The sequence below is a fragment of the Streptopelia decaocto genome (assembly GCF_964273445.1).
Source record: "Streptopelia decaocto genome assembly, chromosome: 5".
Lineage (NCBI taxonomy): Eukaryota > Metazoa > Chordata > Aves > Columbiformes > Columbidae > Streptopelia > Streptopelia decaocto.
In genome coordinates, this window is record NC_138659.1 from 50,513,026 (window position 1) to 50,536,541 (window position 23,516).

Here is a 23,516-nt window from a genome sequence, read left to right on the forward strand (position 1 = left end):
CTTTTTCTGAACGAGGTATAGCACTCTCAAACAAGCAAACTAGAAATCTCAGGAGCCCTATTCTTAGTTCTGTTCTGTTGGCTGCCAGTCTTGCTTCTATGCTGCTGTTTGAACACTTAGAGTTTGCTTGTGCGCACAGCTAACATACCTCTCTTTCACTTGCTGGCAAGCGGTATAGCTAATCAGTGCCTGCTTTTTACGTTCTTTGTTGAAGTATCTAGATGCCAGTCTTCATTAGTGGTTGCTGCCAACAACCACTTTTTTCTGCTTCTTCTGTTCGTGGTTGTTTTTTGTTTTTGTTTTTGCGTTTGGTTTTTTTTACCCCTTTTCCCCAAGCATGAGGTTCTTAACATTAAAGATGCCAGTGCTGGAATCTTGGCACACCATTATTACATCCCATTAGTTTGTTTGGCATTACTTCACACCACTCTCCTGTTATGCCTTTTGGTCATGGGAGCACAAAGATGAGAGAAAAATTTTCTTCTGTACTCATGTCAAACACAGCATCAAAGGGAAAACTCTAATCCTTGTGTTTGTTCATAGTCATATTTCTCTGCAGCAAAAATTTGCCAAGGATGGGAACAGCAGTGTTTTCATAGAATACTCGTGTATGGAACAAATTTGTTGGATTACATGTTCGGTGTATTAGGTGAAACCGGTATTAGTACATGGGGAAGATTTTTGAGATTAATATAGCTAAATGAATTAACTGCCTGGCCTATCAAAATGCTTGCAGAGGTTCTGTAACAGCAGAAATATTCACACAAAAATGGTTAGCTTTGACTTGAATTTGCTGTCATGTTGTTGATGTCTTTTACTGTTTGTTTTGTCTATGCTGATTAATGGATTAAAAATTTCTGTACCAAATTCTTTGGTTTTATGACTGATACAAAAGTAGAACATTTCAGATGATGGAAAGCTTTTTGTGGGGAAAAAATCTGAAAGGGAAGGATTATTTTTGCAGCTGTAGCATTTTATTAGGAATTGTAATTTGTCTAGTCATAAGATGGTGAATACCTTGATTTTAGTAGGATTGGTTCCAGGTGTTCCAAGAGCATGTGCCTGACCAGCTGGTGGCACAGGTGGTACCTTTTTTCTCAAATAAGGTGAATCTCAGAAGGAGGAATGGAAATGCCCATTTTAAGACACAGTTCACTTTCAGTTACATGTTAGATTTTGTATCCCTTTTTAATGTGTCTTCCGACATGTGACCAGCACTCAGAGCTTCCTTGGTGAGTCCCTTTCAATGCTGGATATAGGAGTTAAAGAATGTCCGTAGAAAATCAAACTCTGAAAGAAGTACAAGGAAAAAAGAGAGCTTCTTATAGAAAATGATGGCAGCAAACATTTCTTGTGCTTTTTTTTGTTGTTGTTGTTATTAATTCAGATTGGTCCGAAATGGAAAGATGTTGTGACAAAGTGCATTAAGGGCCATTATCAGCCTTTGCTGCTGCTGTACGCAGATCCAAGAGGAACTCCAGTGTCAGCGCAAGACTTGCCCCCTCAAGTGAATTTACAGCAATATAGCAGGACTTGCTATGATAGTGAAGACTCTGGTAAGCAGGCTGGACTATGTACCTTCAAACTTTCTCCTGTAATGCTGCTTGTGAAAAGTTTTCCTTCTGTTCTGGGTGCTGTTTTGTAAGCAGGCATCCTTGTTGCTTGTCAAAGCTGATCTAGAATTCTGATGAGGACTTTCAGGGTTTCACCTTTGAACCTCTCTGTCAGTCCAAGATTCTTTTGATTGTTTCCAAAAAGGTTTAAAGAAAGAAACTGGGGTGAGGGGAGAGAAGAGTGGGAGATCTGTTGTGGCATGGACATGGGGAGGAACAATAACTGATGGTTTCAGTGTCTGAGCTCATAAGTCCATCAGCCGTTTCAACAGGAAGAGAACAAGAGCAGAGATGCACGAACACATAAAAATTAAAGGAAGCTGCAGAATTAAACTCAGGAGGGAAGTTAGGGAAAAGAAACATTAAGGAAATGTCATAAATGAGTCCTCCGTTAGGATGGTGAAGGGATGTGGGGGAAGGGGAAGAAATACCAATTTATTAAAAATAAAAAAGAGAGTGACAGAATCAGTGCAGCTTATCTTCAGCCTTTGGCTTGTCTTTTACTCAAATAAAGCAGTGCAAGAGATATGAATTGATATGTGAGAGACTGAAGGGGAGGGGATTGGCAAAGGCTTATGCCCATGGATATGATAAATTTTCATGGTCCATTTTGCATCAAAAATTACCTACAGCTATAGATATGCGGCACTTAAGATCTTAGAGGCCTTCAACACAGTGCTGCTTCCTGAATTCTTTCTATTAATGGTTGTCCATTGAATCAGAAAGGTATGTCCAGATAAGGTGCTTCAGAGGTTAGAACTTGGTCTGCTCAAGGTATCAGTAGTGGTCTGAACAGGCTGTCGGTTTACTGAAGGTCTGGAGAATTTCAGACATTTAGTCACACCATTGGGGCTTGAGGCCTCATTGAAAGAGGAATGGATAAATTCTGCGAAAGATACATAATTATAATCCAGATAGGGTGAAAAAAAAAAAAAAAACAAAAAAAACAAACCAACCTGTGTCTAAGTTTACATTGTAATGGCTCTGCAAAAGATTGTTTCTATTTTTGGATGTTTGCAGAGAATATCCTGAATTAGAGATGGGTTTAGAAGTTGCCAAGAACAGCAAGGCGAGACTAAAACCAGAAATGCAACCTTTCATCCAGTATTTTAGCCTAATTATCCAACTGTAATTCCAAGAACATTTTACTGTTTTCCTGGCCAATAGCTAACTTTATTCTTCCTGCTTAGTGAATCTGTAGAGAATACATGCTGTCCCCTTATTTATGTGTTGACAGTCTACCAGAAATGAAATAAATCTCCAGCTCCTCTTAAAATAAATGCAAATAAATACACTGGTGAGATGACCTTCACTTCTCACTTGACAAGATGCCTTGCAATTTATAAACCTGTCTTCCTGTTCTGAAAAAAAATGGGAAGTCTGGAGGAGTGAGAGGAAGGCCTTCAGTACCTTGTATCAGTTGTGAGCACTTCTACAAGCTTCAGGTCAATATATGCTGTAAATTTGCCTTGCTGTTCTGCTGGTTGATCTCCAGGAAATACGTAGATAACCCTTCTGCTCATCACCTCTGCAGTATCTACTATTATTGTGTTTTAAGATGACTTCAGGAAGCTGAATACAAATATATCTATATAAAAAGGTGTTTCCTTTCAGATAAAATTCAGAAGGCTATAATGAGTAACCTGTTCTTTTATTTCAAAACCACTTGATGAATCCTCAGGGCTTGCTCCTGTGCTCTGCAGTGTTCAGCATTGATACCAAGCTCCTGAGAGAATTTGTGAGATGCTGTAGGTTGAAGTGCCATGAGGAGTCATACTCATACACATTTTCCTGTCAGATAGAAGTGAATATTTTTCTGCCCTAATATACCCTTCTCAGAATGGCCTTTTTGTCTCTCACAAAGTGTGACTACAGCTTCTTTTGGATTCCTCAGTGTTATCAGAAATCCACAGCCCATAATTCAGAAATGAAAAGAAAAATTCCTTATTCTTAGGTTGTTAATCACAGTATTGTACCTGAACTTTAGTCAAGGGAATCTGATAAATGTGTCTAATCACATAAAGATATGATGCTGCAAATTATGGAGGAAAGATTGTTAAAGGTGCTGGTATGAAATATTGTGAAGCTGAGTGCAAACAGCTCTTAATGTGTTTCACTTTCTATTGAATAAAGACTTCAGTTTAGAAATTGTTTTGTAATACTCAGTTCCACAGCACTGATTCCTGTTGCCTGCATTCACCTTTCTTTCTGTGACTGTCATCTCCATTAACAGCTATATTCTGTATTTCTTTAGACCAATAAGATTTTTAACCAGTGGGGAGGTGGGGGCAAGTTTCTGACTTCAGAAGTTGTTAGGCATCCCTAGATTGGCCATCAGCTACAGGACTTGCTCTTAGTGAAAACACGAAGTGCCCTCAGGCTGAGTGTTTGTGATTAAGCATAAGAATTATTTTCTTTTTAAATTTCTTTTTCTTCTTTAATTTCTCCACTGAGAAATGAGTATGAAATGAATATCCTGTATATTCAGGAGGGTATACATCACATATATAGAAAAACCAGCAGTCTTCAAACTGTTCAGATTTTTACTGTTATGTACTGAGAGTGGTGGGAGGCGGTTGTCGTTTTCTCCTCTTTTAATATGTTTAAGAATTACTCTACTGAAGTTGAATCATGATGCTTCATTGTTTTCAGTATCCCACTTGTGTAGGGGATGAGTGCAAGCTTCTTGAGAAGGAGCAGGTTACTTTAGATAATACCGTTTCAGTATAAAGTTTTACTATATAAGCTTTTGATTTATAACAGATGAAATGTGTTAATATTAAAACTTGTGATGTTTTTGTTACCCTATTGATGTTTTGTACTTGACTTATTTTTTTGACTTTGGCTTCCCCTGAAGCAATGTATTTCATATTTTAATTACCTGTGACAGTGTCAAAAATTAATGAAAAATAGCTTCATTGTGGTACTAATGTGTGCTTTCAGTCCAATAGATGTAGTTTTATTTTGTTTATTAAAGGATTTGATAAATTTGGAGTTATCAAAGAGAAAGAAATGAAGGTGTGCAGAAGGAATGGCACTCTCTCCCCCTTTCCAAAGGAGAGGACCTTTCCCATAAACTCTTAAGTCCTTGAATCTGAGTTTGTATGTTTGGTATTGTTTTTCTTTTAACTCCTGTGTAGTTTATTCTGTTCCTTTCCTACTGTGTGCTTGTGGGGTTTTGTTTGTTTGGGTTTTTTTAGCCTCTCCTGACTTTTATAATAGCTCCAAAAGATTGAAATTTGACATTGTTTCCTTCCTTAGGGAGAGAACCTTCCATCTCGAGTGATACCAGGACAGATTCCTCTACAGACAGCTATGCTTATAAACAGGCACACCATGAATCTGTGGTCAGTCACTTCTCCTCCGACTCACAGGGGACAGTCATCTACAATGTGGAGAATGATGCAGCTTCACAAAGCAGCAGGGACACAGGTAGAAGATACCATTATATCTGGGTGATCTTTGTCGTTGAATATGACGACTGCAGAGATTCCAGTGAAAAATCTGTATACATACAACCTATAACAGAATACTGAAAAGTATTTAGTATCCTAAGTGGTTTTGGTTTGTAATGAACCGTTGGCGTTCACAAAAAATAAGTCTAATTTAAATGTCTTTTTGGCTTTTGTAGACTTGTAACTCACCAGACAAACACTTACAAACATGTTTTCTGTTATCTAGAATCCGACTTCTTTGTTATGTAATTCTGTAAGTTGGAGTCTGTTGTACAGTGCCGTTGTACGGTTTGGGAAGTGTTGTGTCTGCTAATTACTCAGTTACTTCATTTCAGGAGTTGCAGCTGTCTGAGAAAGGTGCTTTCATCACCAGAGTCTCTCATACTTAGGCTCTAAGGACTTTCTATGTAAGTGGGTGTTGGTAGTATTCACTGCACCAGGGAGGAGCATAAGATGATTTCCTGCCTGTGCCATGGAAGTAAGCTGAGAATCTGCAATGAGAGGACAATCTGTATATATGTTCCTTGGGGCAGCTGAACAGTCTGCCTGCATGCTCTTTAGTTGAAAAGAGGTTAACTGGAAGACTGAAGGCTTAGCTCTCCTCTATTATTCATGCCCAGTGACCCTAGTCAGCCTGTTTCTGCATACAGTACTAACTTGTGACATCACCTCTGACAAAGTAGTGCATGAGTTAAGGTCAGATTTCTCCAACTTCAAAAATATGGTCTGCTAAGTCTGAAACATTACTTTATTGTGCCTTAAATAGACTTTCCAAGATGACATAACGGTTGAATTAGCAACTGTTTATTGCACCAGTGTCAACATCTATCACACCACTTTGTCCTTTTAGCTGCAAAATAGTTGCTCTCTTGTATTGTGACGATATATGTGTATTTGGTTCATTTGAAGCAATCTCTGCTACAAATATTTTTCACATCAAAACCCAGAAAAAAATGTTTCAAGTTTGTTTTCTTTAGCACTCTTTGATTCTTCATCAGAGATCCAAGTAACTGTAATGCATGGTTTTAGATAGCCTGACAGTATTTTCAACGTTTTAGCAAATACTGTAGGTTCCAGTCATAGTCCTAGGTAGAATGTGAGAAAGGAGGGAAAGCTGGAGCAGAATCTGAATGATAAGGAAAAAATTTATGTTGATCTTCACGGTATGAAGAAGAGGAAATTGAAAATGCTAGTGGAATATTGTTTATATAGTCTGCAAAAGTGGCACAGAGTTTATTTGATTATGTTTCTCCCTGCAAAACTTACGGTGCAGAAGTCAGCAGAAAAGGGAGGGTAGGGGGATGTTTGCAAACATGTAAGCATGAAGTTCGGCATGTAACCTTTTGTTCTATCAGTTTTAGTGACTTTTTCCTTTTTTTTTTTTCTTTCTTCTCCTACTGATTCTATCCTGTGTTTTTTCCTTCAGCTTAGCCTACCTCATCACCTGAATTCAGTTGTCCTCGTTTTTCCTGACTCAGGGTTAGCTGTGCTCAGTCTGTCCCCTTAGCTAGCCACCTGTCCGGGCATTTCCCCCTTTTTTTTTTACCTACCTGAAACCTTTCCAAAATAGTCAGTCTGCCAACCCACACAACTGCTCAATCATCAAATGCTGATGCGTGGGGCTATTAAGAAGCCATCCACATTGACCTGTCAACTGAATCCTTCTGGGCAAGAGCAGGATTCGTCATTTAATGGCCATTTACCCACTACTGCAGCCCAGAAAATTATGGACCCTATCTCACATCGTCCTCCGGGGAAGGACCACCATTGGGTCGTATGACCTCAGGCACCCGGGTACTTCAGAATGGGGCCATGAAGTGTGGCTGCATAAGCCCTCTCTTGTTCCTACCAACCTGTACTGCTGAGAAAAATGTGCGTATTCTGGCTGCCCTGTTCATGCAACTGAGATTTTAGTGGGAGGGAGTAGGGGCTGTACTGTCTTAATCTGTTTTATTTCATTCTCTTCTCTAACATATCCTTAGATATGCGCACAATCCCTACAAAACCAATCTTTTCCTTTGAATATAACTGTTTGCTTATGAAGCCATCCCACCTTTGGAGGATGAGGTATTTAAAAGGATACATTCAGCAAGGGACACCTTTTAAGCATATGATCAGACACTCAGAATTCCTGGCTTGTTATTTTAGTGAATTAAAAAAAAAAAGTGTAAAGTGTTAACTAATATTCTTGGGATTGTAATTCCTACATTCAGATATTACAGTGGATTTAGTCTTTGCTCCAGAGAATCCAGGTAAAGACAACAAAGCCTGTGTCCCGCAAACTTTTGATTCTTGGCATCTCCTCTATGGCTATTAAATGTCCAGTGACAACAGGACAAAATTTGCAGTTCGTGAAGAGAGGAGAAAATATTTATGCAAAGTTAGTAGCCTTCCTTCTACAAGGCTAAGTTGGACTCTAATACAGACCATAAGGTAGCTCCAGCAACACTAAATATCTTAAAATAGTTTCTGTTACAGTACCTGAAGGATGCTAACTAAGTGCTTCTATCAGGTTGAATGAACTTTAGGGGGCAAATGTTTAACTTGAGAAGTTGTGCACTTTGAAATGAAGCATAAGCCTCTTCTGTCTTGAGGGAAGCCACTACAACATGTAAGATAATACTGTTCTTTCGGTCCCTAAAAGGTGTGTGACAGTCCATGCTGTGAAGGGAAAAAAGAAAAAATGTCCCAAAGCACTGACTCATGCTCAGTCACCTAAATGCTGCACTTCTTCTGTCCTCACTGCTGAGATTTCTTTTACTTCCTTAATTTCTTTTATTTTATATAAACTGCTTGTTTGTAGAGAATTTGGCTACAAAAATCACTCTCCAGTTTGCAAATACATAGAAATGTGAGTCCTGTAGCTTGCTTTTTGTTGCTTGGTTTCCTTCCCACTCGTTTATTGTAGTATCTTTGTAGCAATTGTAGTTGAAGCGAACTATTTTTTCAACTGTTGAAGGTACAGTTTTATGTGTAAAGTCTCTTTTAAATGTTGTTGATTTTTATGTTAATTTCTAGAGAATGGGGAAGGCTTAGAACAGCTGGCTATGTACTCTGGAGGCTGTTAATCCACTATTGGGTAGTAAGGATTTTCCTTTTCTATCATCCTACGCAAGGTGAAAGTTAGTGATAAAAAGGCTAGAGCAAAGTCTTTGTAGCTTATTCATAAATTCCCTTCTCATCCTGCATCTCTGCTTGGGACTGCTCACGTGAGTAAAGCCATGCGTGTGTTTGTGTTTGCAGGTTTAGGACTGTGAATGTGTGAGAATTGTAAAATTAAGAAAAAGCAATACAGAAAAGCTAGGGCGTCAAATGCTCTTAATTCATATTCAGTGTGAGGAAATGGGAAATAAATTGGGTGCAAGAGAAAATATTAGCGCTCGGACACATGAGCTGTAGTAAGGGAACATTGTCGTGTGTCAGCTGATCCGTGTTGATGGTTTGTGTGTTTGCTTTTAGCTTGTAGCAGATGTGAATTAGCTGGCTTAGCCCTTGAGAGCCAACTGAGGCTTTTTCACTGCAGACGAAGCTAACTCAGATTATTAAGTATTTGCTACAGGCAAAGAGAGTGCAGATGGATAGTGCAGAGCAGCTGATGATGTGCAGTAATTTATTATTACATGGTAACTTGTTCATGTGTTTGAGTCTTCATTTAACAGAGTAATGTCAAGCAAGTTGTCCTCGGGAGTTACGTGTTCGTGACCGTTAAAACTGAAAAAGTATTCAGACAGCAAGGAAGTGATATCCTTAGACTATTAGAAGACAAGGCAGAGTCAGCCTTTTCCTCTCCCTGTGGATGAGCTCTTCTTAACCAGAGTCTGTGGAGGGGCTGTATCGCTCTTTTATGACCTTAAAAGTGGAACACCCTCCCCAAGAAAACAGAACGAAAACTTTTGTATACAAAAATTCACCCAACCTGCCAGTTAGCCTTGGAGTCTCTGCAGCCTTTTCCTCTCCCTGTGGATGAGCTCTCCTTAACCAGAGTCTGTGGAGGGGCTGTATCGCTCTTTTATGACCTTAAAAGTGGAACACCCTCCCCAAGAAAACAGAACGAAAACTTTTGGATACAAAAATTCACCCAACCTGCCAGTTAGCCTTGGAGTCTCTGCAGCTCCTAAGGAGCAGGAGAGCCCTGCTGCTCTTAGCACACAGAACACTTGGTCCGAAGGCTCTTGTCATCTCCGCTGTGTTCTTATGTCCTTCCAGGGCACTTGACTGACAGTGAGTGCAATCAGAGGCATGTTTCCAAAAAGGGCTCGCTGGCAGACCGCAAGAGGAGTTCTAGCCGGTCTCGGCGAAAAGGAGATGAGGCTCAGTCATCAGGATACCATAGTGAAGGCAAGATATGTTACTTTATTTCAAATATCAGTATCTCTTTCTGCATGCCTTGGAGATCCTTAGTCTGTACATGCATTTCCCTCCTTGTTTCTTACATCTTTGTCTGCATTTTGCCTGTCTTTGCTTTTTGGGGTGTGTTGGTTGGGGTTTTAAAAATTTTGTTGAGGTGTTTTTGTTTTGTTTTTTTTTTACTTTTCAAAGATGCTGCAAGCAGGGCTGCTAGTTTAATCTGAAGTTATTCTTGTGTTTTTTTCTGTCTCTGTAATCTGCAGGAGAAACCTTGAAGGAGAAACAAGCCCCCAGAACTGCCCCCAAACCATCCAGCAGCACCAGCAGGCTGAGAGAATTTAAAGAGACAGTGAGCAACATGATCCACAGCAGACCACAGCAGATTTCTCAAGCCATCCAGAATTCCCCTCATGGAGGGAGTAGCGTGGATCAGGCAGGATCGCGACCCTCAAAAAGCCTATCTGCACACTCTCGAGACTGGGAAGTGGAGAGTACGAGTAGTGAGTCTAAATCCAGTTCGTCTAGCAGGTACCGGCCAACCTGGAGACCCAAAAGAGAGTCTCTGAATATAGACAGCATCTTCAGTAAAGACAAGAGGAAGCATTGTGGCTACATGCAGCTTAGCCCCTTCTCTGAAGAGGCAGGTAAGAGTTTCAGCATGTGTGGAATAATCCTCCGCTGTCCAGTTTCGCTTAAGTAAAGTAGGAAAGGGAAATTTTGAACATGGCTTTTAGGTCAGTTTTAAGTCATGTTCATGAAGTCTGGTTTCTGTGTGGGTATTCATGTTGCATGTGTGGTACTCTGTTTACTTTCTATGTGCTAAATTTCACATGTAAGGAAATAAGAAGGGAAATATTACCATTTGCATTGCTTCAACAGGCATAGGGCTAGACTGCTAACTATCTGGAATTTCATCCCTCGGAATGACCTTTTGTATTGGTCTGTGTTTTTTCTCTGGCTTGTCATGGTGGTTTTGCATGATGGCTCAGACAATGGTGCAGTGAGTACCTCGTGTATCAGTGTTCAGTTATTCTTGTGAGGATAAGAGCATGGCAGCCAGTGATGATTTATCTGGGACCATTTTATACCATAGCAGCTATGCAATGCATATGTAAAGACTTTGTCCTCAGCTTTGCTGGTTTTGAAGGTAATAAAATCTGTTGTGAAATGACAAATCTTTTATTGCCTCTACCACAGCTCCCTGCTTCCATCCCCCAGTCTGCAAATGAACATAACAGTTATTTTGCTCCCTGTCAAGGGGAGGGTAATACTGAAACTGTATAAATTGTGCAGAGAGCAGATGTTTGCGAGTTCCTGGCTTTTATGCTGTTACACTAATCGAGCTGCTGTGCTCCCATCAGGGTGTGGATGAGAAAGAAGAGGCTTGTGTGACTGGCAGTAGAGTTGTGGTTAGTAAAGGTGCTAGTCAGATAACACTGACTAGAAAGAGCTAAAGGTTGAAACTAACTGGGAAGCATAAAGAAATGTATATAGGGAAAATGAAGGGAGAACAGAAGCAAGGGGAGCAAACAAGAGGTGAGTGGGAAGACACAGTGAAAGCAGTGGGGAAGAATTAAAAAAAAAAAATAAAATGTTTTTCCGTCCTCTATGAAGTCTCGTCAAATCATAAATGGCAAAATAAACAGTTTAAATAGTGCAGCATCTGAAGTAGAGATGACAATGTGCAATAACAAATATAAACTGGAAATACAGTTGGGTATACTGTAAAAAGATCTTGTACAAATACAAATTGTTATGGTGAGGAAGGGATTTTCTTTCCAGAGTTGATTGTTATCTGGAGAGAAATACGGTAAGTTATACAAAAGGGGAGAGATTAAAAAAAAAAAAAACCAACTTTGAATAAGCTATTGCTTAATATTACTAGGAATGCTGTAAAAGTATTGGGTTTTTTTCTGCTTAACATTGCCAGTTTTACACTAAATTAAAGGCAGCACTTCTGTTTTGAGCATGATTGAGAGGCTAACGTATCTATGGATGTTTTCCGAGTATTGAAGCTTGGATCTTCTACCAAGCTATATTCTTTTGTCTTGACAGGTAAAGAGCTTATTGAGAATGAGGTGAAGGAACACACTGTTCAGGAAACAAGATCCAGCCAGTCGAACGTCAGATACAAGCGTGGTGTGCTGGGCCGGAGCACCCAGCATCATATGGCAGATCAACATCCTCATCTGATACAGAGGATGGAGTCTGGCTATGAAAGCAGTGAACGCAACAGCAACAGCCCGGTCAGCCTGGACATGCCCTTGTCTGAAAGCTCAAGCACCCACAGGTAGATTTTGACGAACTTCATTTTTGGAGTGATTGAAGTCTTGATTTCTTTTTTGTAGTTACGTAATGGTGCAGAACTTTTTTTTTTGTTGTGGTTGGTTGGTTGGTTGGTTTTTTTTGAAATGCAAAATGGTGCTCCTAGCTTGTAGTACAGATTTACTGGGACAGGGGAGAAATAGAAGGGAAAGAGGAACCTTGATTTTGATTCCTTTTCTTGTCGGTACACTGGTAGCTCACTGCTAGCAAGAAGGAAAAGAAATGGGGTTCAGTTGAAGGAGAAATGTTGACTAAAATGATGCATTTGAAATAGTTGTACCCTTAGTCTGCGGTTTAAAAACTCAACTGAAATATCAAACTTTGTGCTTGTCCTTTGAACAGCTCACAGACCTTTTTGTTTCAGTTAAAACATTGCTTGATAGAAGTCTGGTACAAAATGAGAAATCGATAGTCTTGTATAGAAATCTTCGTAATTTTCAGTGAGAGTTCATTGAAGTCTTGCATGATACTTGCAATATTTATGCACAAAAGTAAATAGGCAGCACAATGCGTCTCTCTCATTGGCTTAGGAAGATTCAGGCAATCACAAACTGTTTATGGCTGCAATAGTAGCTTTTCACCTGTAAGATTCTGTTGAGAACAGTTGTCAGACCATGGTTTTAATATGCATTGCATACTCTCATGAACGAGATTAGGATTATTGTCCTCCCCCTTGTTAACATTCTCTTCCTCTGTTTCTCACGATATTTTCTTATGGTAGGCTTTTTTTTTTTTAAATTAAATTAAAATGCAAGTAAAAATGTATGTGATGATTAAAAAAAGGTAGGTATGATTTATCCTGGAGAGGCTGATAAAATAGTAAACAGTAATTACTCTCTTCTTGAAGGGATGTTCATATGAAGCGAGCAGGTGGATTGGTTCCTGCCTGGCGTAACATCCCAAAGTCTCACAGCAGCAGCATCTTGGAAGTAGAGTCCATGTCATCAGCTGGGAGCTGGGCAAACAGCCCACACGCTGCTGGAAATGGTAAGATGCATTCCTTCGGTAGCAGTGGGTTTGCAAGGTAAATGGTATTGGAGTTCTTTACTTTCTGGATGTTCATCTTCACAGTGAAATTATGAGGAAAGGCGAAAAGAAACATTCAGGAACATAACACAGTTCTACAAGATATAACTTACAGCTGGGATCTCAAATTCATTTTCACCGGGGGCCTTGTCAGCCTCGCAGTTGCCTTCAAAGAGCCAAATGTAATTTTGGGACTGTATAAATGTGATAGTAGATGGGAGCACAGCAGCTCCATTAGTGTAAGAGTAGTTACACTTATACAGTCCTAAAATTACATTTGGCCCTTTGAAGGCAACTGCGAGGCTGACGAGGCCGCCAGTGAAAATGAGTTCGATACCCCTGACTTAAAGGTGTACCAAAGGGATTTGCAAAAAACTGTGATGAATATTCCTTTTGATAATGTTGCTCCGGCATCTTTTTTGAATGTTGAGTTCACTGATTCAGTAAGCTATTTTTAATATTCTTTCCCATAACTCAGTATTCTGCCATCAGTGGGAAATACCTTCCTGAGCATAACTCATAATAACTTAGGATTGACAAGTCCTGAAAAGAAGTTCATAATACTATACAAAGCTCAGAATTCTCAGAAATGAGAATGGATATTTAGAAGATGCTTGGGCTTAGGTTGAGCTTTTCTGCAGATATGCATTCTGATTATTATCATTCTGAGCAAATGCTCTATTACAGAGAATGTCTGGGAAAGGGAGGAGGGAAGACACTTTTTGAACACAGGTCATAGTTAAAGTGAGAATGACAACTGATTGATTTCTGCTGTGTTGACTAGGATATTAATATGCTTTTTTCCCTTCCATTTTCATGTGCTTATGCAGTTAGATCAAAAACATCTCAGCTGGAATCCATTTTACTTACTGAAGCTATTGATCTGGCTAATTTGACACAGCATTATTTACAAATTATAAGCACAGTAAGAAGCTGGAAGATTTCAGCATCAGCTTAGGGTTTTCTCTTCCAATTATTCTCTCTGTTCCTTTTGCTGTTTCTTGGTTGAGTGAATCCAGGAATGGGCTGTGCTGCAGGGGAGCTTGAAGCAATACTGTGGTATTTCTGCCAGTTACTGACACAGAGAAAAGAATTTGAAACCAAATAGCTTGGACAGGATTCTAAAATCAAAATTTAACAAAACAAAATTTGTGATCTGAAATTCTATGATCTTTGCTTGGTTAGTCTGTTGTTTTCTAATGTTAATTGTATTCTCCATTAATATTTCTTTGTCTTTTAAGGGATGCTTTAAGAGATCCTATTGTTTTTTTTAAAAAGAAAAAAAAAGTGGACTTTTGTTGTTGTTTTTTGGTTGGCTGTTTTTTGCAAGGTGGAGAGATGTTTGTCCCTTTAAAGAGTGAACTGGATGAATTGCAAGAGGAGGTGGCAAGGAGAGCGCGTGAACAAGAACTACGCAGAAAAAGAGAAAAGGAAATGGAGGCAGCAATGGGCTTTAATCCTCGTCCCAGCAGGTTCATGGATCTAGATGAACTGCAGAATCAGGGTAACCTTTTGAATGCAGTATGTTTAGCAAAATTGTAGCGCTGAAGTTCTTTGAACCTTCAAACTTAATTTCCTATTGTAAGTCTGTTTCTATCTTCCCCCTCCATTATGATTTTAAACCTTTAGTTAGTGAAAGACCATCAATTTCAAACCTGTAGGATGCGAAAAAAATGGTATCTTGACCAAATTCCTTCTTAAATGAGACAACGAAGTAATGCAGAGGATTGTTTTAATATATTTGCACCTTTCTGGTTTTATGTGGCGATATGCACAATTTAAGAGTATTGATGTGTAGGTTTAGCTATAAGGCTTCAACCAACATCTTGGGAGTGAGCAGGGCTGGTTGTACCTTTCAGACATCTCAGGTCCACCTGCAGCATAGCTTGTCTATTGTGGCCATTGTTTTGTTTCTGGTAGCATCGCTGCCCTAAGCAATTCTGCTTGTTCCTGCCTTTGGACTGGCCACTCTTTCTCCCTGCCTATCTGTGCAGCCACAAAACAGGGCTGGGAACGAGTAGTGTGGCAGGCTTAAGCTGGATCTAACATTGAAAATCAGAGCTGCATCCAGCATACCTGTCTTTTCTAAGGAAAAAGATTTGGGAAAAAAAAAAGCCAAATACTAAGTTTGATTGTCTTTTCCATGACTCCTCATGTTTCTGGCAGGGCATGACAACCAAAAAGGTTTAAGTGGAAGGATGGGGCTGCAGCAGAGGGAGCTTGGTGACAGGACTCATATGTAGTGCCTTTGTTTTAGCCTTCAATCTCCATCGCCAGTGAGGGCAGTCAGTGGGAAGGTGGAATGAAGTGCACTGACCTAGTTGAGAGCAAAGCCTGAAGCTGGTGGAGCATTTAACTGGGTGGGTCGGCAGAGCCAAAGAAGGTGTAGTGAGCACCTGTGGTCTGATCCCACACATGCGGGACTGGAGCAAGCCCTCTGTGGCCTCCTGTGTTGCTGGGCCTCCCATCCTGCTCACTCAGCCCTGCTGTGGATAGGAGCTGAGGTGCTGGTTTGGTGCTCCAGGCTGGGGGCAGTGCCAGCTTTGGGCACAGCCACTGCTCTGCAGCCCTGCCAGCTGCTCCACCACCAGAATGTCCCTGTGCCAATGGCCACTGAAAAATATCATCTCTGCGAGAATTTCAGACTGTGGGAATGTTTTTATAATTTTTGCTGACCATCAGCAAGCCACTTAGTTATCCTTTATGATCCTGCCATGGCCTGCCAGTAACCAGGTGAAAAATTCTGATGTGCCAGGGCAGATGGATATCTTTTTATTAGTGTTTGCTTTTGTAGCATAAATGCTTATGATGTAAAAATTGAAGAGTAAACCTCTGTCATCAAGCATAAGGATGTTGTCTTCTCCAGTTCTCCTGCCCCAAAGAAAACAATATTCTCCAAGATCTTACTCCTCTTTGATCTCTATTTTTATTAGTTGGTAGAAGCAAAAATTGCTTAGCTTTTCCTGGTTTAAAAGAAAGAAAACTAGATTAATGCCTAATCAAAACAGACTTGAGTAGAATTTTTGAGAAGTTTAGAGATGTGGGAAAATTTTTGTTTATTCCATTCAAGCTTTTTCCCACCCCAGTCATAGATGCAATAGCCTAACATTGACAGACTGCTTGGCTGCCCAGAAGGCTTCCTTGCGCGTAGAACTCCAGGACGCTTGTGACTCATTTCCCTCAAGTAAACTGCTAAATTAATGCAAAGAAAGCTAACTTTAGTATACTGGCCTTGATTACAAGCCTCAGTAGCCTTGATTTTGAAACTGAATGTGCTGCTTGATTAACTCGCTGCTCTAACAACTTTCACTTCTCTCCGCAGTACTTTATTTTCATGTGAGTTCTTTGGGGTTTATGATATAAGAGAGTTTGTGTTTGCATCTGTGCATGACTGTGTTGGCGAGCAGGCCAGACCATAGCAAATGTTTTGTAAGTCGAGAAAACATTATTTTTGTTGGCTGATAATCATGCTCTTTACCACAATGACAGAGACATTTCATTTAAAAAAGCCCCACCCGTCAACAAAACAAAAAGTCAAGTTTTATTTTCTGTTTCCCCCTCCCTCATTCAAATGTGTACATTTTAGTGCATTACTTGCGTGATACCTAACAGGTGACACCAGGTTGCTTGAGCATTTTCTTCTCTCAGAACTGGATGTTCTGATGCCAACACACAATGTTTCATCTTTCTCTTTTGTGTCCAAGGATGATTTATCCTTCTCTTGTCCAACATTGTTGTCTAAATTGTTGCAAAAAGAATTCTTGACAATTGTCCCTTTCTTCTCTACTTCTTATACCTGTATTTTTCCCACTAGAAGACTGATGAATTTTCATATTCAATGTCCCTTTCAGCAGTTGAGTGTATGCACTGAACACATTTGTAGAAGTATTTTGTGCAGGGATTTACACTTGCACTGAAGTCTGAGTTTTGTTCCCCAGATGTCTTAGTTGTTTCAGTTTGTTTCAATTTTGCATGGAAGTAATTTGACATCTGAAGAAGAGACAGATGATTTTTGGCAGGGGACTTAAGATAAAGTACAAAGAAAGCTCTGACTTGCTGTATTTATTTTACTGATATATTGTCGTTTAGATTTAACTCTAAACTTAGATTAATTCCTACCTGGCAGAAGTAATCTGAATTCTATATTATGTCTGTACCATCTTTTGTACTGATTTAGACTGTTGAAAATAATATTACCCAGCACAGTTCTCTCAAGTAAATAAAATTTGAGGGAACACATGGTTTTACCATACGGATGTCAAGCATATCGAGGTGTACTTCTGCTTAGGGCAGGTTAGGTGGTGCAGTCTGGGATATGTACAGCCTCTGCGAGACTCCACGTGTGGAAGAATTTGGCAGTCATGAATGGGACAAGGGTAAATGAGGGTTCTGCAGTGAATGAAACCAAAATGAAGGGTGCTGCCCGTTGCAGGGAGGAGTGATGGCTTTGAGAAGTCGATGCAGGAGGCAGACTCAATCTTTGAAGAGTCGCTGAATCAGGAGCAGAAGGGGGATTGTGCTGCAGCTTTGGCTCTCTGTAACGAAGCTATATGTAAGTAACTTTAACCACCTGAGCTATCGCGCTTTTGACAGTTTACTAATATCGTAGAAAAAAAACTGAAACATTGAGTTGTGTTAAATTGTCAGGTAGTAATATGGGGATCCAGCTGGTCTTTAGGAATGTGCAGGGAGACAGAATCTTTCCTTTTTCAGGCATTCCCTTTTGCAGATTTTAGTTCTATCCCTCTTCATCTCTTTTTTTCATGTTTGCATCCATTTTCGTTGTTCTATCCAGGGCTATGGCAGTAACAGCACAGGGGTGCTGGTGTGCCCTTTTTGGTGCTAAATGGTGCATTTCAGTAAGCACCCATAGGTAGCTCCCTCTGCCACTCAGTCCTCAATTAACCGTTTTTCCTAGTCTTCAGGCCACATTACAAAGGGCATTAAGCTCCCCTGTTCCTCATGGAGGGTGTAGCATAGGAAGAAAGCAGTAGCCCCCTCTTGAGTCCTCTGGATTAACAGAAATGAGCTGTGCTGTACCTGACTTTCATGAAGAAAAAAGCATTAGAACACTGAAGTGCTTTAAATGCATTGTGACCTTTGAGAATGTGCTATGTGATTTCATTTTATTTTCGGTCTTTTTCCATTATGACTGGCTGGCTGTCTCACCCCATGCTCCTCTCTGTCTGTATAGAATGGCTGCAGACAGACTGGGTAGCTCCTGTGCATTTGCATTTAGAAATTGGCTCTTATGGACTGCAGAAGAAGGGGCGCAGCAAACAGCTGCTGCGATAGCTCTCTCAGCTTCCATTCCAGCAAGGATTATGTTGAATCTCAAATCCCAGCTGGGTATTCCTGCACATAAAGGGAGTCCCAGGTATGGAGGATGCAGGAGGGTAGATGACTGAATGAAGCGTCAATTTGGTAGGGTTGGAAAGAGCCTGTGTGAAGGAGATGAGAAGTTGGGCTAAAACATGGATAACTTTCATTTTTTTACTTTATTTTGGTTTAGTTTCGATTAATGTGTTTGAACACCTGGCTAAGCTGAATGTGCATTAACGGAAACAACAGCATCCTTGTGAACTCTTTTGTGGCAGTATTTGCATGGTCCATGTTTTATGTTTTTGCTGCATCTTTTTTCTTTTTTTCTTTTTCAATTTTATTCCTTTTTTCTGTTTGTTTTCTGCTATGTTTTCTTTTGCATTTTAGCTAAACTAAGACTTGCCATGCATGATGCCAGCGCTAGCACTCACAGCAGAGCCCTAGTCGATAAGAAGCTGCAAATCAGTATCCGAAAAGCCCGGAGCCTCCAGGATCGCATGCAGCACCAACAGCCATCGCAGCCGCTGCCGCCGCCAACCTGCCACCCACCACAGGGCGGCGCCATGGCCCAGTCTACAAGGTAGTCCAAGTATATTGCCTAGACCCAGCTCTGAGCTGCATCTCTGAGCTGTGCAGTCTGGAAAGAAATAGCAAACTATATATATTCCCCTGGACAGTCCAGACCCTACAGTGTTACTCCCTATTCCCTTTTTCTTTAGGCTAAATCCTTTTATGAGATGGTCAACTACCCCCATTTTTTTAGTTCCCCAGTCTTTACAGCTGAGTTCAACGTGCATGTGTTCAAAATGTGGTCTGTGACAAAGAATTGTAGCAGTCAGTGCTTGACAGCATCAATATTTTATGCACCAAGGGGAAGAATATGATAGACAATAACCTGGCTAAAAAGGGCGGGGTGGCGGTGTTGAATGAAATGTGCAACTATTAAAAATCAAGAGCAGTTTCAAGACTCGGTAAAAGAGAGTACTGCAGTAAAAATCTTGTTATAATTGCTTTTATTTTGGGAAGAGCAACCAGCATGTTTTAAAGCTCTGTAGCTAGAAAAGTGTCAGGTTCACTGATCTGATCTTTCTAGTCCACTTCTCTAGTGGTGCACTGGTACAACTCTCGGATCCAGATCCTGTCACCTTGACTTCTCTCCCTGATACTGTATCATTCTTCATTTCCTTTCTGTGCTTCCCAGCATCCTGTAGCCTGGCTTAGCAGCCTTTTCAGCGTCTCTTCATGATTCTTTCTTCCATACTGACTTTGACTGTAGCATAATTAACTCCGCTGTAACCGATCCTTTCTTCCTACCCTCTTCAGCATGCAGCTTAATCCTTCCTTCCCATGCCATTCCCTCCTAGCACTGGACCATCCCTATCCAGTTCCTAGGCTGTTTCTTGAACTGTTACTTCCCTCTCGCATTTCTTACATGTTGTATTATCAGAAGCTTAGATGAAATATCAGATGAGAATCCTTTTTCCTTTTCTTAAAATGCCACATCCAGCTGTATACTAAAACTCAGTTAATTTGCACACCTGCCAGGCTATAGTTCATAATGTTCTTTTCTTTTGCTGCAGTAGCTGAATTATATGTAATGAAAGCTGATCTTTTTGTCAATCAGGGGTCCATTATATCCTCTTTTACAGAAGAAATGTAGAGCCCCAATTATGCATTTTGGCAGATTCTAAGAAAATGAAAGAAAAGAACTTTCTAAACTAATTTTGTTTAATGCTGGACTTGCTCACTGCTGCTCTTTGAAAAGAACATTACTTTGGCAAAAAGTTATATCCAACCAAATGTTAATATTACAGACGATGAAAATAAAAAAAAAAATATTTATAGCCAGAGTTCCATACCCTTGCTTTGATACAAATAATATTGTAGGCAGTACAAAAGTTTGCAGTTGTTCACAGACAAGGTCATTCTGCTACACATACCCACTAGGTCTTCATGATAACTTTCGTTCTATGCATCTCAAGGAGGAAACAAAGCAATGATGTTATAGTTTCCTTAAGTTCTCTGTTGGAGCTGTTTGTGGCCTGTCATTTTCTCACAGCCACATGGACTTGCTACTCTGGTTTTCCTCTTTGCACATTAAAATGCTAAATAAATGCAGAAGAATACCAAGGACATGTACAACCCACAGATATAATTGTCCTGCATGGGTGCATAAAAGAATACAAATTATTTTTAAAAGTATACTTAGGAGACAAATTATTTACAAAATGATAGTTATATATTTAGCTTTAACTTTATTTAATGTGTTAGATAAATATCTCAAACATCAGAATCCAAAGGGGATATAAAAGAAATTTCAACCTGTTCCTTCCATTTGTCAAGTCATTCTTCATGAAGCTGCCTGGAGAGAGGTGACCTTATGGAAATATTGTCAGTTGACGTTCAGATCATGAACGTGTCCGAAGCATTTTGAAAAATATCAGAGATGTTCATGTTGGAAACAGTTGTTTTATATAAATGCTATTTTTACTATTCTTATAGTTATCCCTATGCACACTCTCAGTCTGCTGGCTAAAGTGCCCAGGGTGCTGTACAAGAATACTTTGAGCCTAACTGTAGCAAAATGCTCTTAAAAGTATGAAATTGATTCAGGAGATCAGTTATAGTAGGAAATCAGGGTTAGAAGCAAAGGATTAACATGTATGTATCTGCTGAATTAATGTAAATTCTTCAACAGAATACAGCTAACAAAGAAATTGTGTTGAGGTATATGTCACCTAGTGCAAGTTCTGCACCCTAGGGATAAACGTAAGCAATGAGTACTGCTAATCATTTATCCTTCTGTGTGTTTTAGTGAACAGACTGGCCCGCTCCAAGTACTGCTGAGCCAGGAGTTACCACTGGAACCCAACAAAGAAGTGGAATTTGGGTCCAGTTCTTTCTTCCACCCACCTGCTTCCTGCCATGAATTGCACTCATCATTATATCCAGAGTCTTCCTCCTTGCCCCCTTCTGAAAGCAATCCATCCAACAGGATCTCTCCAAACTTCCAGTCTGCTTCTGCTGATTTTCATGACCAAGTTCCCTCTTTTCCCTATAGGCCAGGGTTGGCAGAGAGGTCTGCAAGAACTGAGAAGGAAGCCCACCACAGTGTGGAATTTGCTGACACCACATCCACAGGGCCAAAAGACTATAGGGAATGCTGCAGTAGCAGCAAGTTAGAAGAGGTTCATAACATAATGCCCATTCTCACACCTCAGTACAAATCCAAGGCTAACACAGTAAACTCTGGGTCTTTGCCTGCACTGTTTCCTTGTCCACATCCACCACAAGCAGCATCTCCTGAAAAGGACAGCCAGCACAGTCCTTGTTCCAAACTTGCAAGCTCTCCGGTGCGGCCCAGCATTGATCATTTAGGGGACAATCATGCAATGACCCCTGCAACTTCATCCCCTACACGGCAGTGCTCCTTGGATCCTTTGCAGAAAACAAATAAGTACTCCAGAGCAAACAACCATGAGATTTTATTACCCTCACAGGATGAATATGGCACAGCAGAAGGTTGCAAATCTGAGGCTTTTAGTACAAAGGGACATGTTCGCTCCTTGGCAGAGCAGTTTCAGAAAATGCATGCAGTCTCCCAGAGAAAAGGTACTCATGATAAAGGCTGGATTGCTGCAGTGTGTCAGGATGAGAAGTCTCCAAAGTTAACACAAAAATCTTTCATCAACTCTTCATCCTCTGGTTACAAACAGCTTATCCATCAAAACCAAGAGAACAAAAACCAGTCTTCTGAAAAATCACACTCAACTGTGGATATTAGGGATGGGGTAGTTTCTTTGGAGAGTTTTAGTGCCCAAAATATTGCTTCTAAGAGTATTTGTTCTTCCAGTGAAGAGCTGTGTAGAAGAGGTGGACAGAATATAGCAGACCCTGCACCCTACCTGGAAAGGCACTGTCGTGACGGTGGAATGAAACAGGTGGATGATGGAGCTACTAGTAGCATGGTTGCCTCTATGCCTGTGGACTGTTGGGTGGATAATGTTACTAGGTATTACAGTTCTCAGAAGGCTAATAAGAATACTGAATGGCTTCCTGTACCTGGGAGGAGTCCATCCCTTTCTGATCAGAGAGCAGTTGGAGATGACTTGAGCAGGATCCCAGTGCATCTGCATCCGCAGTGGAATCAAGACACAGAACAGGAGCTCTCAGAACTGGAATCCCTCTATCAGACTAGTCTGCAGGCATCTCAGGCCACTAGGTCTTTCTTGGGAAGACAGGACAGTGCTAGGTATCCATTTGACCAATCAGGTAAGAATGATGCAGCTGTTTTTCTTGGTTGACCTACCTATGTACTCCAATATAGGTGAAGGTGTGTTTTCCAGTCAATTTAGTTAGATGGGCATGAATTTGTGCACAGATGGAGAAAGATTCGGCTTGCAGACTCTGAAAACTTTCTAACCACATAGGTAGAGAAGCAGCGGAACAGCGCTGCCTGGGGAGGCTGCAGAGTAGCTGTTGGTCTTGGCAAACAGAGAGCAACATCTGTTGAGAGTAACATAGAAATAATTGATCATGTTTTCAAGTAGGGAGCTAGCTGCTTAGGTCAGGCTGCTGAATTTTGCTGTTTGAAAATCCTGCATCACCTCTGGAATTTATTAAAATGTTTATATGCTTGAAGTTTATGTTCTCTATATTTGTGAATTTTACCTGATTGTATTGTATTTGAGAATTTAGTGTGTACCTGGTTGAGGGGAATAACTTTTAAGTTTTTCCAGACCTATGAAGGCTGAACTCGTGTTTTGCTAAGGACTGCCTGCTTTCAGTTCTGGAAAATTATGTATGAAAGCAGCACAGGGGGTACATGATCTGCACTAAGATCCTTGGCACCTTGTGGATTGCAAATGAACAGATTCTGTTGCTCTTGGTGAGAACATCCAGCTGTTGGCGGAGACATTCCATTGGAGTCTGATGACAGCAGTCTGGTTCCACTTAAACTGATCTAATCTCTCGCCTGAGATAGGGCAACACTGATTCTCTGCTTAGCAAAAGTGAAGGAAATTTCTTTACGATCTCTGTCATAGCAGTAGAGCTAAAAATTTTCTGGTCTATTACAAGGCAGCCTGAAACTTGATGGGTACTAAAGTGGTATGTATATATGTGATATATAGTGCAATACATACACAAACAGGTTTTCCCCTGCCCAGCACCAATGGAGGCAGAGCCTCCATTGTTCCTGACAAATCAAGTCTGGCTGTAACTAGAGTGAATACTGCAATAAACTCTTGAACAGGCTTTTATTCAACAGCTTGAGTTTTCTATGAAACTGTCTTGTCTTGCACTCTACTGGCAGACCAGATGACACATCCAAAGGTGGCTATTCCCCATTTGTTGTCCCTTGGTTTTCTTTCAGAGTTAGGCAAGATCTGACCTCACACCCTTGCAGATACTCTCTTGCATGGGCTTG

The 23,516-nt window shown here is 40.5% G+C and overlaps 1 protein-coding gene across 10 annotated transcripts in view; it reads left to right on the forward strand.

Annotated features, from left to right (window-relative positions):
- USP54 (ubiquitin specific peptidase 54) overlaps positions 1–23,516 on the forward strand; it is a 102,936-nt gene that overhangs the window by 72,272 nt on the left and 7,148 nt on the right. For 7 of the 10 annotated variants that reach the window (XM_082052958.1, XM_082052955.1, XM_082052957.1 and 4 more), the window contains 10 exons: positions 1,388–1,556; positions 4,875–5,045; positions 9,275–9,406; positions 9,679–10,059; positions 11,471–11,705; positions 12,588–12,727; positions 14,097–14,270; positions 17,199–17,318; positions 18,476–18,668; positions 20,904–22,360. In XM_082052958.1, the coding sequence (XP_081909084.1) occupies positions 1,388–1,556; positions 4,875–5,045; positions 9,275–9,406; positions 9,679–10,059; positions 11,471–11,705; positions 12,588–12,727; positions 14,097–14,270; positions 17,199–17,318; positions 18,476–18,668; positions 20,904–22,360 (3,172 nt within the window). Of the gene's footprint in view, positions 1–1,387; positions 1,557–4,874; positions 5,046–9,274; positions 9,407–9,678; positions 10,060–11,470; positions 11,706–12,587; positions 12,728–14,096; positions 14,271–17,198; positions 17,319–18,475; positions 18,669–20,903; positions 22,361–23,516 lie in introns of those variants that run through there. The other 3 variants (XM_082052961.1, XM_082052956.1, XM_082052964.1) reach the window with 3 other exon arrangements.